At 35.9% G+C, this 17,678-nt stretch overlaps 1 protein-coding gene and 1 long non-coding RNA gene across 2 annotated transcripts in view; one reads left to right on the top strand and one right to left on the bottom strand.

The window, feature by feature from the left end:
• LOC121872651 overlaps positions 1–17,678 on the bottom strand; it is a 47,831-nt gene that overhangs the window by 15,893 nt on the left and 14,260 nt on the right. The window lies entirely within an intron of this gene.
• Positions 6,591–15,740, top strand: LOC121872650 (protein dimmed-like). Its single transcript, XM_042375587.1, has 2 exons — positions 6,591–6,868; positions 12,890–15,740. Exons 1-2 carry the CDS (start codon positions 6,827–6,829, stop codon positions 13,187–13,189), a joined length of 342 nt encoding a protein of 113 aa, XP_042231521.1. The 5' UTR covers positions 6,591–6,826; the 3' UTR covers positions 13,190–15,740.

The following is a 17,678-nucleotide window of genomic DNA, read 5'->3' as shown; positions in this document are numbered from 1 at the left end:
CACTATATATATATATATATATATATATATATATATATATATACACACACACACATATATATATATATACATATATATATATATATATATATATATATATATATATATATATATATATATATATATATATATATATATATATATATATATATACATACAATTTAGTGTCCATAAAACTATATGGTAAAAAATATATAGTAATATATTGCCCTAATAAGCCTTTAAAATTGTCCATTTGGTTCATAGATAAGGTCTGTAAAATTTTATCCATATTCATTAACATTTAGAGGTCATCCATTTTGTATATTATACTTGTTGTGTAGGATCAATTTTTGTTCCGTATGATATGGAAGTCTTAATATACACAACACATTATATTGGGTATATTTCAATGTATATAGCCTAGCTGCTCTATTTGGAAGTGGGGCAAAGAGTCAAGTATTGAGTCATAGGGACTGACAATGACAGGTTGAAACAGGAAACATGCATATGGGTTACTATTAATCAGATGAAGCATTTATCTATTTATATCTCATCAGTTCCTACAATTATTTCATTATCAATCTAAATAGTATATTATATATTTTATCTTGTGTCATGGCATATGAATGGCAGGCAATTATTGCATATTTGTAATGGACAAGAGAAGTTAAAGTAGGAGTACCCAAAAGAGAGAGAAACTGACAGCTATTATGTCGAAGTATGTTGAAGCAATGAATCATGGAATGTTGAAATTGGTTAAAGGACTTGTATTTGATATTACTACTCTAATACAGGGATTACATCATGGAGCATGTGTCCAAATTGAAGATGAACTGAACAGAAATTTCGTTTGATAGCATGCAGACAATTCATGTGCTAGAAATTATGCTGGGTTGATGTCTTCTTAGTTTGATCTAGGGTCAACTGGAAGTCCTGAGACTATTCTGTTTAAGCGCTTCAAAAAGCAGTGGAGGTCCATTTTGTCAATGACTTATTCCAGCACCAGGAAAGCATGTTTTGAGAATTCCAATGTCAAATTCTAAGGAAGGAGTTGCTTTGAATATTTGCTACAGTAGCCCTGCAGGATAATTCAGCCACGAGATGATTATTATAGGAGTTTTCAGAACTAGTTTTTTGTGAGCTTTTGGTGGATCTGCAAGGTTTTCGAGTTCTTGGTCCTAAGCACACTATGCAAGATGGATGGCAAAAGGAATCTATGCTCTCAAAAATCTATCTGTTCAAACATCAATTCACATTATCAACACGGGAAGAAAAACAATATCACACAATCCGGCTTTTGTTTGTGAGCATAATGTGAGATTCTACATGAAGTACTAATGCCGTTCCAGCCCATTCAATGACGGCAGCTAATGAAGGTTTTAAAGGAATATCCCTCATGAGAAAGTTACCGCTGAGCAATTAGCCGACATCTCTTGGTATCTATCAGAACATCTTATTTGGTTCAAAGCTTATTTGGATGACAGGATCGATACTGAAAACCAAGAATAATATGGTACAAAACTCAGTGCCCAAAGAAATGGACTTTTTCAAGGCGTATTGTCTCATCTGACAGAAACTCCCATCAGTAATGCGGCTCATTTGTTACTGAGCGTACATTAGATATTTTTGATACCTACAATTAGATGGCAAAAGAAAGAAAATAACTGTTCTTATATGATCCCAAACATGGAAAGACGATGAAGTGTTTATCACAATGAGAGATCGTGCGATAAATATGAAGGTGGTGAATGAGGGCACTGAGTGCCAGAGCGTTGTAATGAGTCTATAACGCAAATGAGGAACTGAACAGTACTTTACAGGTTGTTGCAGCTCATCGCAAGGTTACCAACGCCAGCGTTATGATGAAGGACACAACAAAGAATGTATTGTGTTCTAGAGTTATTTAGTTTGTAATTTGTAAACTTATAATTGTATTTTTGCTGAATAAAGACAATGTGTTTATAATGTGTTTATTTAGGCCTGGTCCTTTGTTACGCACACGGAAAAAAGAGGATATTAGATTGACCTCAAATATTGCTTTTAAATGATCCAATTTGGGATGCATTTTGTACCTAATGGACAATATATACACAACACACACACACACATACATTCACATACATACACGCACATATATATTACATACACATTGAAAGATCCTGTTCAACTTTTCTCTCTTTGTTTACTGTATGTAATAAATATGTTAACTAAATTTTAAAATGACTAATAATTTTATTATAAAAAAATGCAAAATATTAAAGAGCACAACTTTCTTGATATTTACTCCAATGGAAACGTAATGCAAACATAGAACAGACATTGAATTGGCAGACTAGCCCATCGAGCTAATCAGCTGATGCTCACAACAAAACATATTTTTCGTAGGCGATTTCTTAATCGGTTTTTGTTCGTTAACCGAATTGAAGATCCTTATGGGAGGCAATTCGTTAAACCGAAATTTCGATAATCGAACCCGTTAACCGAGGGAACACTGTATTATCTTTTTATTTACTTGATGAAAATACAAAACAATTGTATGAATCTTTTAAATTGTGTACTGTACACGGTAAGAAAAAAAAATAGTGTTAGACATAATCCTGTTAGTTCAGTTTTTTGTAGTTCAGGACCACGAGGTTTCTTCCTCCAGGACCACAAGGTTTCTTCCTCCTCGCCAGCCAGGAACTAGTCCACTAGCGTTTCGTCTCACATTTATACAGGTACAGTGAGTTCTGCTATAACACGTGTTTTGACGACGCGAATTGGCTCTAACGCGATTTATGAATAGAGGAACGATATTTGTATAACGCGAACGCTTGTTTGCTGTAACGCGATTTTTGCTCACTATTTCTCCAATTTGGTGGTATTAACTGTGAATATGGTAAAGAAGAATATCTCCAAGAAGCGTTCTCGTGATCGCATTCCCGGTGATGATCGTAAAAGAAAGGCTATAACCCTTGAAGAGAAGCTCGATGTTATCAACCTCAAAATCACCCTTCTCCCCCATCAAGTTATATTCATATTTTTTCAAGGTAAAGTGTTACATTTACTGTATGATTTCATTATTAGATATGAATGTAACATATATTTAGACTGTGCTATCCTTTGTGTTAGGCTAACTACTAAATTTTTTTCGATTTCGAGTAGTAATCTGCACCTAACCCTATTTTCTCCATAAGCTCTGTTATTTCTATTACGCGAATTTCTATAACACGATGTTTTACAAGAACACAACTATTGCGTTATAGCAGAACTGACTGTACTGTACTTAACACAATACAGTACAAAGCAACAGTTGTAAGAGCTAACAGTTTATTGTCAAAGTCTTCAAAGGCATCCATCCGTCTTGTTATTTTTTGGGGTGTGACTGCGGAGCGATTCTAGCTGCAAAAGTACTTTCGTTGTGTGAATACACTTATTAAAATTCACTGCTGCTAGTGCTAGCCGAAAGCGAAAATTGCAGATACAATTGGCCATGTGACGTTGCCTTTAACAGGTCGCAATAATAAGAAAATTGCTGCATATGTTTTGTTGTACTGTATTATTATAAGCTCTATCCAAATTTCTTGGAAATTACTGTCATATTGTTTAATACAGTTGCTTGTCATATGATATTAATTGCAAGCATAGTATACAACAATTGAACCTTTGTGGTAAGTTGCTGATGAGTGACAAATCTGCATACAATTTTACCCTGACTGCAAATGAAGTGAATGGGGGACAGATTGACATCTGCTCGAAACAGTTTTCAGCAACATCTTCCAAACTGTTTCCTTAGTCTCCTAGAGAATGACAAAATCATTGTGTATCTTTCCATCGCTTCTACAGTACGTACAGTGATTTCTGCTATAACGCGTGTTTTGATAACGCGAATTTGCTCTAACGCGATTTATGAATTAGGAACGATATTTGTATAACGCGAACGCTTGTTTGCTATAACGCGATTTTTGCTTACTATTTCTCCAATTTTGTGGTACAGTGGGGTATGCTATAACGAATCTAATTGGTTCTAGAACCTTGTTTGTTATAGCATTCGTTCGTTATAGGATTAATCCGTTCCAGGCCCCCAAATACAACCACTTAACACTGAAAAATATAATATAAAATTGTAAAAATTGTAAAAAAGTGCATAAAGATGCATCTAAACCCCTGAAATAAAGAATATCATTAATATTTGTAATAAAAAAACAATAAATTAGAAAAAAAAAAATTAAATAATGTTCGTTGCAGGAGTTTCGTTCGTTATAGCATTCTCAATTTTATAGGTACAGTATCTCAAAAAAGTATCTGTCCACATACTGTGTGAAACATTATGAAATCACAGATAATAGGTATTGGGACATGCATTTAAAGTACTTTGGTATCTAGTTTAACATAAGTACCTGTAATGCAACATGTATTTATTTAGACGTAATTAATATGATGTTCGGTTACCAAATGTAGGAGGATCAATATGCCACAGAGCCACTCGTACCAACCCTCCCGGGACATCACTACAGGGGAGTAATTGCATGTAGCATTTTTGAAGTCGTCGGACCCACCCTGGTATATACTTTTTTAAGATACACTGTACATCGAACTTTGACCTTGACCTACATTTACAAAATTTAATTTATTTGTGGCATTACCTCAGTCATCCAAACAGTTTTCATGAAATCTGGTGCATTTATTTTTGAGAGCAGAAAAGTTAGCAGTTAAAATATTGCATACATCCCTCACAGATGTAACAAGGTGTAGCATGTTTAAGAGTAGCAAGGAACCTGGAGTGGATAGTATCACTGTAAAATTGTAAGGAAGGGAGATACAGTATATATAGTAACACTGTACATTAAATGACAAGAGTGTATAGGTTATTCATTACAGAAGTAACTAAGAAAAGAATGGCAAATAGCTTGTATAGTCCTCCAAGCAAAAGGAGAAAGCAAGAGTGGCGGAAAAGGAAACGGGTATGATTAATAGAGATGTGGGATGCAAGTGGTAGGTGAGGCTGCAGGTTGTTGCATATCATTACTACTCAGGGTCAGGTGATTCAGAAGAAAATATGCAGGTGTTACTAAAAGAGTGTTGGAGAATTTAAAAGGAGAAAAATAATTGTTAATATTAACAAAAAGTAAATTGATAAAAATAAGAATTAGATAAAAAATACAGACAAAGAAAACTGACAAAATAGAAGAATTGAAGTGTTCCATGTATAGTACAGTACTATACAATACAGGTATCTGGAAATGGATATTTCAACAATAATTCAGTAAGAAGTTGAATCACATGATAGCTGAGAATAAGAAGGTACTGTACCTGTAATACTGTACAATACTGTAGTTGCCTTAGAAAATACAGTATGTGGAGAGTCATACCAAAGGACTCAAAGATGGAGATGTCCAGGAGGAATTGTTGAGCTGACATTATTTCAGGGTTTGAAGTACTGTACTGTACAGACCCAGAATGGAGGTGTACTGGTAAATTAGAAATGACAGAAATTGTGTGCTTCATTGCTTGATGCAAAGAATTAGAACTACATTATTATAGAAAAGTTGAAGTGAAAAAGTGTCGGGTAGTGATTGACTCTGGGGTTACTTTGCGAGCTTCAGCCAGTCAACTTCAAGGTGTTTTCTTCTTCGTCAATCAGCTTTCAGTACAGTCCCAAGATAGGATGCATGCACAGAATTTTTTTGTACATCACTGACACTACAACTCTAATGTGGTCAGCCATAATACTTTCACACAATCCTTTACTTAATACAGGTACTCCTCGACTTACGACCACCCGGACGTATGACCGCCTCAGTGGTACCAAAATTTTTTCAAATTACGTATATTTTCCAGTACCGAAACGTTTCCGTCACGTACGAGAGCGTGGCGTGGGCTGGGCCGCCTCCTGGTGTACAGCGCCCATGCCATTGCACGCTCAGTTGGTGTTTGGCCGTCGTTGTTGTCGGTAGTGATCGCGCTGTGTACTGAAAATATTTTCAATATTTTCGGTTCTAATTCCCTTTAAATTGACTGGCAAGCGTAAATGTGAGAGTTCTGGTGGTGCTCAGAAGAAACAAATGGCAGAGGCATTTGCTACTATTAATAAGGGGATGCAAATGTTTGGCAAAATGGATCAAAATGTTGAGTGTTTTGCAAAAGTTGACAGAATGATCCAAGATGCACTTGCTTGCTACAGGGAGATTTACAATGAAAAGAAAAGGCAAACTGTGCAGTCTAAATTGGACATATATTTTAAGAAGTCCCCCACTGCTGTCTCATCACTCCCCACCAGTGCTGCCTCTTCACTCCCTAAAGATGATCCAATACCTTCAACAAGCAAGTATGTTAGTCTGTCTGAAGAAAAGTGACCAAAATAGTCTGTCTGCTTCATCCAATTAATGTAGTCTCCATGTTTAATTAAAATTTATTGGGTCCCCATGTGCATTCAGCTGACTACATTAAAGGTAAGTGCACAGTAACACTTTATTCATTTTTCATTATTGATTACTTTTACTGTACTGTATTTCATTTTAGATTTTCTATGTACTGTATTATTTTTTCATTTTTGACTTGCGACCAATTCGACTTACGACCTGGATTTTGGTCCCTAACCCAGTCGTAAGTCGAGGACTGCCTGTATATCTACTTCGCCAGTACATTCCACTGGACCTTATACTGTACTATAGTTTGACTTTCTTATTATCCATATTGGACAGTATTAACAACTGTACTGTATACAATTTGCTGAATATAAATAACCATAGGAGTGTATGACAGGTATGGTAGTGGGGGTGGTGGGAGTGGAGGGAAGAAGGTGAGACGACGGGTGCCCACCATAGCCCAGCGACGTGCAGCAAACGTCAGAGAGAGACGCCGCATGTTCAACCTCAATGAGGCCTTCGACAAGCTCAGACGCAAGGTAATATACTTAATACTAATACACGTACAGTACTGTATTGTATTATTGGTTGTATCCAGCATATCAATAAAAAGATAAAACTTAAACACATATACCAAATAAATTGTAAAATTTGACCTTCTCCAGCATATAGTAATGGTACTGTACTGTACTGTACTGTACAGTACATGTGCCGTCTTTGATATTCACATTATCGATACACTGTCTAAACCCATCAATATACAGTACTGTGCGTAGTTATAATTGAATGAGTACAGGGTAGTTGTATTTTTAGGGGCAGATCCAGGAATATCAGAAGGGGAGGACCCAAGAAGTTGTGGGTGGGGAAACATCTAACCAATATCATGGCCATTTGGAGGCCTTGTGCACTTGACATAGGAGATATTCTGAGGGCAATAGTAATTACTTTTTACTATGCAAAAATGACTGAGTGAAATACTGCATTAAAGAAAAGGGTATTATTATCGTTATGGTCATCCAGCAAATTTTAAGATTTTAAGTTTTGAAATCAGTAGTTTAAATAATTCTAAAATACGTCTTCTATAGCATTTCCGTCGGAAATTTTTATTTTTTTTTAGTATTTTAACCGATAAAATTACCCACAATATTGTATTACAGTAGTTGTTCAAAGAGGGCAGGGCTTTGAAGTAGAGGGAAAATGTGGGGTAAAATACTAAAAATAACAACAAATAAACCTTTGCAAACCTTACCTAACATATCCTTACTTGTAAAAATGTTAAGAATCACTTTTGAGCTTATGGATCCCTCCTTATCTGAACACCAAAAACAAGACCAACATACACTAAAAACCTAAAATAACACCATCACCTACTAAACACTGAAAACACGAATAAGGAGAACCTTTTATAGTTTAAGGATATTTAAAGGTTAGGAAACGTTGGGTGAGGTTTTCAAAAGTTTGTTTAGTGCTTCTTTTTTTTTGTATTTTACACCACATTTTCCCTCTACTTCAAAGACCTGCCCACTTTAAACAAGTGACATTGTTGGTAATTTTATCGATTAAAATACTATAAAAATATAAATTTCTGATAGAAATGCTATACTGTAGAAGAAAAGTGTCGTTGAATTGTCTAAACTACTGATTCCAAAGCTTAAAATCCTAAAATTCGCTGGTTGACCGAAACGACTATTTTACCAAGAATATATAGAAGATAGGAATTTTCTGATGGAGGGGGATCCTGGACACCCTCCCTGGATCAACCTCTAATATTCTGAGGTTCAATAGTAATTACTTTTTACTATACAAAAATGCCTGAGTACAATACTGTACTGTACTGCATTAAAGAAAGGGCATTGGGAACCCCCCTCCTCCCCGGGGAGGGGGGGGTGGCTGGATCTGCCTCTGATTTTGCCTATTGTCAAAAAATATCAAATACCCTGTACTGCATAGTACAATATGTTGGTTAGTTAATACTGTACAGTAGTATGGTAAGATTGCTAAATTGGCTAGTGCAATAAGTGGGAAAAAAAGTAAATAAGGCTGATGAACCTTTGATTATTCTGAGGATATCTGGATTAAAAAAAAAAAAAAAAAATGAAGTACAGGTACTGTATTGTACAGATACAGTAGTACAGGACTGGTAAAAATGATTACAGTCAACCCTCGCTTTACGCGGTTCCACTTTACGTGTTTCCACGTTTACGCGGTACCCTGCCGAACACGGAATGCTCACTTTCCGCGGTGTGTGTACCCTTTTACGCGGAGAGCGGCGTGAGCAGGGTGCGCACAAGGTCACCCAGTCATCAAAACATTACCGAGTTCTTCACCCGCCACCCACCACAGCCGGCCCAAGTCAGTGATAGTGAGGATATGGACTTATATGGACTTTGAGGGGTTTGACAAAGAGGCCCTGCAAGCCTCTGTGGTGGATAGTGATACAAGTGATACAGGTGAGGGCCAATAATCTGCCCTCTGCCTCGGAACCAACCCCCCATCCCCGTGTGCCCAGCCATCTTTTCTACTAATGGAAGTGTTAAAAAACCTAATATTATTGATATTTCTCTTAATTATTAATTGTGTGTGCATACCATCATAAAATTAATAAGTTATTTTTACTACAACGTAGGTATTGTGTCTGAAAAAGTGGAGTTTGGGGGTCGGCCTGGTCTCTATTTCAATTAATCCCATATGTTGTGTTGTTCACTTTACGCGTTTCTCACTTTACGCGGGCCGCCGTGGGTTCAATTGACCGCGTAAAGTGAGGGTTCACTGTACAGGCATCCCCCGGGTTACGAAAGGGTTCCGTTCCTGAAAATATTTCCGTGACACAAAACCAGTTTTTCCCATTGACTCCTATTAAATTATACAAGTTGAGATGCATTCCTTCGGAAAATTTTTGAGGCCCAAAAACATAACCACTTACAATGAGTTATTTATGGTGTAACATGATAATACAGTACAGTATAGGCACAAAACAGTAAAATTTACTTATCAGATACAATGTTGAGTGTTGAGTTAGGTAAATTGGTGCAATTGAAGATACAGTCAGTTCTGCTATAACGCGATAGTTGTGTTCTTGTAAAACATCGTGTTATAGAAATTCGCGTAATAGAAATAACAGGGCTTATGGAGAAAATAGGGTTAGGTGCAGATTACTACTCGAAATAAAAAAAAATTTATTAGTTAGCCTAACACAAAGGATAGCACAGTCTAAATAAATGTTACATTCATATCTAATAATGAAATCACATAGTAAATGTAACACTTTACCTTGAAAAAATATGAATATAACTTAATGGGGAGAAGGGTGATTTTGAGGTTGATAACATCGAGCTTCTCTTCAAGGGTTATAGCCTTTCTTTTACGATCATCACCGGGAATGCGATCACCAGAACGCTTCTTGGAGATATTCTTCTTTACCATATTCACAGTTAATACCACAAAATTGGAGAAATAGTAAGCAAAAATCGCGTTACAGCAAACAAGCGTTCGCGTTATACAAATATCGTTCCTCTATTCATAAATCGCATTAGAGCCAATTCGCGTTGTCAAAACACGCGTTATAGCAGAACTCACTGTACTGGGAGGGAGGCGGTCACGGCTGACTCATGCCTCTCCTTGTGGATCGTCATCATCATCTTTTGCTGCTGGCTGTGGTCTTGTGGCAACGAACTTGTCTAATGTGGTTTGTCGTTGACGGTGCAATTTTTGAGTGTACAGTTCCTTGTAGTCAGCCACTCTTAAGGTTCTCCAATCCTCTTGCAAACTTGAGGCAGCATTCACAATCTGGATCATTAATCTCAAAGGTTTGAATCAGATCTTCCATTTGACTAATCCATTTAGCCAAAATCTTTATGGTCAATTTATGGGCTTTTGATGGAACTTCTCTACAGGTATCCTCTTATTCCTCACCAGCTGCTTGCTCCTGTTCCATTAACATCAGATCCTCTCTGTGTGACTTAACAACTCAACCACACCATCCTGATCCACGTTCTCGAACCCTGCACCATTTGCCAGAGTTACAAATTCCTGTTGCACCTCATATAAGGTCTGAACCTGGGAAAAACCTTGGAAATCGTGGATACATTCTCGCCAGATGTTCTTCCACACACCATTCATAGTTATATATTTGACCTCATCCCATGACTCGGCAGTGTTTTATACAGCATTCATGATGTAAATCTCCTTCAAAAATCTTGGACTGATTGCTGATCCTCACCACCTTCTGCTATAATTTTTTTTTTTTTTTTAATGTTTTACATAAATAGAATGCCTTAAAGCTGGCGATCACACCTTGATCCACAGGCTGTAGCAAGGCTGTTGTATTCTTGGGCAGGTTTTCAACCTTGATATTACTGGAAAGGTCATTAAGGTTAATAGGGTGGCTGGGAGCATTATCTAACAGTAACAAGGCCTAGTTAGAAATATTTCTCTGGTTACTGGACCTTTCCACTGCTGGACAAAACCAGTTTGTGAACCAATCTTCCAAGAGGCTGGCAGTCATTCATGCATTCCTATTAGAATGGCATATCACTAGTAACCTAGATTTGGCTTAGCCCATGAAAACCTTTAGATTTTCTGAGTGGTACACATGCAAGAGTTTCAACTTCGAACCTCCAGCAGCATTACCTCTTTAACAGAAGGATTACACAATCATTGGAATCCTTGAAACTTGGAGCGGTCTTCTTTTCTCTTGAAATAAATGTCCTGGCAGGCATGTGCTTTCAGAACAGGCCAATTTCTTAAACTTTGTACACGTGTTGTGGTGTGTATCCATCCACTTCAATAATTGCCTTTAGTTCTGCTGAATGATTACTTGCAGCCTCAGTATCAGCACTGGCTGATTCATATACCATCTTAATGTTGTGCAAGTTTAGGCATTTCTTAAAATGCCCAAACTACCCTTTGCTGGAATTAAAGGGTTTTTCATCAGAACTTGCACCGTGTTCCTTAATTAATCTTCGTACAGACTCTTAGCCTTTTCCTGAATTATCATGGTGTTAATGGGCATATATATTGCTTGGTCTGGTCCTCAATCCACACACTCAATAAGCATTCCATACTTATCATAACATCACTACAATGAAAATATAGTGTACAGGCTGTTAATGGAGCAACAACTTTATCACTAGCCCTAATTTTGTCTTTGTTGTCACGGATTGATCAGACAGTGGAGGTGCAAGGCCCAATGTTTTAGCGATGTAACTCGTCATTTCCCCCCCTCATTAAACCTCCTTAACATATCTAATTTTGTTTCCAGTGTAATATCCTTTCATAGTCTCTTACCACCACTGCTAGCACTTACACTGGATGGCCTCTTTCCACTCATCTTGAATAAGAAAACACAGTACAGTCCCAGTAATAGTCCTGAAAACAAAGGCAAAGCTGAATATAGGGGGCTGCAACTGCCTTGTGCCTACCACAGAGAACTCATACAATACAATATTTTTTTTACAATTTGGGTTAAAAATTGCAGATTTTTTTTAATTTACAAATTTTTCAAAATTCCATAAGGGCGAGTTTTTTTGTCCGTATCCCGAATTTTTGGGTTATAATTTTAAAATTCTGTAAGGGCGAATTTTCGTAACACGGGGGATGCCTGTACCAGTAAATAAAACATGTTGAATTTGTAGTTTACTGTACCAAACTTACGGAAAACCTATGAAACTTTTATATGTAGAAAAAAACTTTATGATTCTGGATCAATATTTTTTGTGCTGTATCCAAATCATATGGGTGTCACCCTTAGGCAATTTGAGGTACGTACAGTATTTTAATCTAAAATCCCTTTTTTTCTACTTGCATTATCTAGTACAGTACAGGAATATGATATAAATGGTTCCATAATTCCACATACAGTATGGATAATTTAAGTCCAAAAACACTGCACAGTACAGGGTACAAGTATAGTGAAATTTATGTACATCAGTAAAGGTTTACTGTACACTAAGGTTTACATTTATGAACATTATTGTATGGAAGGTTAAATTGTCTAATACTTGTGTCCCTACATTAAATAGGAGTAAATTACTAATGAAAACTAAAATACTTAGATAATTGTTGTGACACCTCCAGCAAATAAGAGACTAAATAGATCCTAATGAACATATATCTGCCCTGTTAGGATAGTTATAACAGCTAGTCATTAGTGTGCTGTTATGTACAATTACTTACAAGATGTTTGTAAGCAGTACTGATTTCATCTGTAAAGGAGTTCACCCAATCAAACTACAGGATTCTAGCAAGTTCGGTGTGCAACTTAATTTTTGTTCTGTTGTATTGTGACAGTATGTAAGGGTAAACATTAAGAAGAATAGAATCACAAAAACATGGGATTAGATTTCCTTTAAATAACAGGGTTATTGATTCAATATAAAAAAAATTTGAATGATTGATAAGCTGTACAAATGAATATCCTGCACTTTGTATGTTTTGGTTAGTTTAAATACAGTCATTTATCAGACTCGTTAATCATTGTGGAAAATTAGAGTATAAACATAATTTTCAAAGCTCTAACCTTTGCATAAACATGATGTATAGCCCACACTATCTATTCCCAGGTACCAACCTTTGCGTATGAGAAACGTCTCTCTCGCATTGAGACCCTACGGCTGGCCATCACCTACATCTCGTTCATGACAGAGCTTTTAGCCTCTGAGCATGAAGCTGCTGCTGCAGCAGCAGCTGCTGCCGCTGCTGCTGCCAACACCACCACCTCCACTACAGGGGCTACCACACGAGCAGCCTCACTTCGAGGACCTCCTTCGGCCTCTGCCATCCCTCCCAGGCACCATGACTACCCTGACTTGGCACTCGGCAAGCGTTGTCCTCCCTACCCTACCCAGCTCCCTGCTACTTAAATCCCCCTGGAATATCTTCATATTGTGTAGTAACATCCATGAGTCTTCCATATCTAGGTTTAGTTGTGGATACTCGTGGTTTCCACATTACCATGATGGGCCCACCTGTCAGTATAGTATCTACCCGGATAGTCTTCCAATTGTCTCTAGTCTTCCAATTTATCAGTTTTCTGATAAGAATAAATTAAGTGTTTACAATCATCATATCAGCAACATTCCACAATAATCATGGATGTTGGACCATGTTACTCAAGGCATGACTTCAGTTGACACTGTTCATACACACACCAGTTTTTATAACACGCTGTGGTATTTTTATAATGAGGCATCCTAGATTCACTGTTACAACCATTTTCAGACCACATGTTTGAACCGCTTCATGATCATATGTATCATCCATGCTCCCTTTTACAAAAAAAAAATTATTGTTGTAAGAATCAGTATTTTCATATTGTCTTAACAACAACAGACTAACAACGTCTTCTTAAAATATCAGTTCACTGTACATACACTATTCCTTCCAATATACTGTACAGTAAACCTACCCTTTCTGCAGTTATATACTACATGGTACATTATATGCCAGAGAATTACATTACAGTACTGTACTTTCAAAAGTTAATTTAGCTTGTAGACAAGATTCATGGTTTTGTACTGGACTTGGAATTAAAATCCAGCTCCCAAGGCATAAAGTTCTTAATAAAAAGTCAGTCTTGAAGAAATTATACCAATAACTCACTGTTTCTCATCATTCATATGGAAAAACACTATATTATACTGTGGAGAAAAAAAATCACGATTATTACACTAATCCTTGGCTTTTGGCTTTTAGAAATATCATGATTTTTATTTCTCCCACTTATAAGTTTACTACGCACCATTGGGATGTACTGTACATGCTCTTGAATGTACCAGAACATGTGCCAGACTTTCTACTCTCTTGGTAAATGAGGTGTCTGGGTGCTGGCACCAGTTTGTTAGCCCTCCTTTGGACATTCTCAATCAATTTGCAGCTCTTGGGGTATCTCATAGACCAAGTAGGATTACAGTACTTCTAAGTTATAGGTCCTTCTTACAGTACAGTATTGAGTGAGCTCTCAAAATAGTAATTTACCATTTGTTTCCTCTTTGAGTTATGCCCCATAAAAATTCACAACAGCTGTTATCCACAGGTTACAGGAAGTGTAATAAATAGTTAAATGAGACCAAAGATACTTTTTAATATTTTTTAGAAATAAAATACAGGTATATAAAATAATCATTTGTAAATAAATGAACATGTGATAGCTTTAAACTATCAATAACTGTATGTGCAACATTGAAGAAAACTTCCATCAAATTGTGAAATATGGCAGTCACTGAATACAAGTTAGTGCTGTGATAGCTGAACTATCATATCCAATAGTGATATGAGTTACAGTATATTTAGGAATTTTGTAAGCTTGTACAAAACCCCTAATAACAAGATCTCTTACTTAAAAAATATTGTCATGGTGTATTACTTCAACTTTTAGAATCGGCACATACAGGATGTTGTACAGTATTAATGTATATTTTAACACGTTAACCTTCTGGTACCCCTGTCCATGGTCAGAAATCTTAACCCCTCTTGGCCTTTTGACACAATTAGCGCCATCTACAATCTAACCCACTCGCATTCTTTCGACACAGATTGCGTCAATAACATGAACAGTTTTTCTATTTTAGTAAACATTGGGTAGAGTGATGCAGACCCAAATTGCACCCTTAGAGATGCATCTGCAAGCTCACAAGGCTAGTGGGAAGAACTTGGTGGTTGATACCTGTAGGACCTGTCCACTGTTCCCATGTTTCTGTTTACGGGAAGGGATGCTCTCAGTGTCAGATATGGCTGAGCTGGAGGGGTCGAGCCAGCCCAAGAGCACTGAGCAACTTGATCTGCATCGAAAGGCCATGAAAATGTTAATGTGTAATATTGTACCAAAAATACTCATCGTTCAGTGTGAGGACCAGAATGGAAATGTTGAATGTCTTCGGCAATATTTTTTCTGGTTTGAAAGTTTTACGTGGAAAACATGTCTAGGTGTTGCCGTATACTGTACTGCACTTATTGCACTTCTATTTTCCAGGACCTCAGTTTCTTGTTCAATATGATCCATTTCTCATTTTCTATCCCTCATTATCAATATACTTCTCTCTGTGTTTCTTAGTTATGAATCATTGCCTCGTTTATATATAGTACTGTACTGTATACAGTACTGTACAGTAATTATGTTTCTCAGCATAGAAATTTTTCAAATACATTTTTTTTAAATTGTACTTAAAGTACTACATGCTACAGGAGGTAAGACTACATTTTTTTTAATGGGCTAGTATTCTCAATTTTGTAAAAAAAAACAAAATAAAAGTCTTGTTGTTTTGGTTTAATGAAATAAATGGCTTAATTTTTGGGTGAATTAGATAAAAGCTCTCTTTAAAGCTTACATGAATACACACACACACACCGATAGATATAAGAACAGCACCATCCCATCTATTGTTAAAATAATAAACAACTGATTTATGTACTGTACAGCCCTGTAAATGTATTCAGTGCATATTATATCATTATGTCTAAATCAAATGTAAGTCTGTATATTTTCAGCCACCGGCTGCACCTCTATTAATAAACCGTTTATTATTATTATTATTATTATTATTATTATTATTATTATTATTATTATTATTATTATTACACACTACTACTCTCTCTCTCTCTCTCTCTCTCAGAGAGCACATGAATAATTAGAGCATAATCACACAATAAATCTCTAACCTTATCCTGAGTATAGTCACCACACAATAGGCTGAATAATTAAAATTAATCAAAATTGCACAAATGTGTTGCTTATTGCATAATATTAATTAGATTGATTAATTACTGTACTGTACTTCAACATTTTGATTTTGAAATACAAATATAATGTATGTGACTTTAAATTTATCAGGGAATTTTCAGGGGTTTGTGTACATAATGTAACAGGTACAGAATACCAATCACCAAAGAAATGTAGTCTAATTTTTGCATGCAATTATGTTGGGATCACCTGAAGATTATCCCTAGCTTATTTCATCTCATGATAAAGCACCTTCACACTACTTGGGAGGTTAGGGTAGATTAGGTTATGTTAAGTTAGGGTGGGTAACCGTAAGGTGAAATAAGCTGAGAGTAGAGATCCTTTAGGTGATTCAACTATAATATTAGAATTTCTAGTGATCATTATGAAATTTCCTCATTACTGTATAATTATTTAAAATTTTTGTTGGGGCTCAAGCATATGGATATACTCTGGTGTAAATAAAAAATCATGAAATTTAATTTGTAATACCTGTAATATTATTCAGAGCTGCTAACTGTAAAATAGTGAATCAAGGTAACTCAGCAGGTACCGTAATATAAAAACAATGAAATTAGGTTTTCCACACAAAAACGTCCAGTACAGATCCAAAGACTATTTAATAAATACTGTACAGTATTTTAAGGAAATCAGAATGTAATAAACACAAATATCTTGGTAGTTACATCATTCATATTTTATACATGTACTGTATAAATGTCTTATTTCATTGATACCGGTAAGTGTAATGTTTTATTTACTTGACAATACAGGTTGACAATCCTTTATCCGAAATCCTTGGGGCCAGAGGCATTTCGGTTTTCGGAATTTTTTGGTTTTCAGAATGGTTAGGGTTTTTTTTTTTTTTTATGTGTATTAGCCCACCCGGGCATAGATCACTGACCCACATTGGGGCCTGGGGGTCTAAAATATAATAAAAATTATAATAATAATAATAATAATTCATAGGTCTAGGTCGTGTTTCTCACTTTTGATCTTTTTTTCATTCTTGTATTTCTTTACTGTATTATTATTTTATTGTTACAGTATTATTGTTATTATTATTATTAATTTTATTATTATATTTTATTATTATAATTATTATTATTATTGTAATCATTATTATTTTATTTTGGTGTATAATTATTAAAGATATTATTTACTATGAATAATTATTATTATTATAATTATTATTACTATTACATTTTTGCCCCCCAGGCCCCGATGTGGGTCAGTGATCTGTGCCTGGCTGGGCTAATAATCCCTGCAAAAATAAAAAAATAAATAAATAATGTGCCCTACAAAAAACTTTCGGAATTTTGGATAAAGGGTTGTCAACCTGTACTTGGGAATCTCAAAACTAATGAAACTCCCTGTAGATTGTAGCTAATTACAAGTGGGAAAAGTGCTATTTTTTCTATATGAAAAAAAGGAAGGACTGAAGTATGAAATCCTATTTTATGACCGTGAAAGAGAAAAATGACCTGTGAGATCCTCCATTAGAATACCCTATAACAGAAACTGCCCTCCAGGGTAGCTTGATGCATTTTAGAGTGACTGGCCACACTCTTCTGTCAGATCACTACAACAACCTGACAAGCATCTACTGTACTCATATAGCAAGTTGGAACTAG

Source organism: Homarus americanus, unplaced genomic scaffold, assembly GCF_018991925.1.
Source record: "Homarus americanus isolate GMGI-L3 unplaced genomic scaffold, GMGI_Hamer_2.0 scaffold39155, whole genome shotgun sequence".
Classification (NCBI taxonomy): Eukaryota; Metazoa; Arthropoda; class Malacostraca; order Decapoda; family Nephropidae; genus Homarus; species Homarus americanus.
This window is presented reverse-complemented; position numbering and strand designations above follow the sequence as displayed.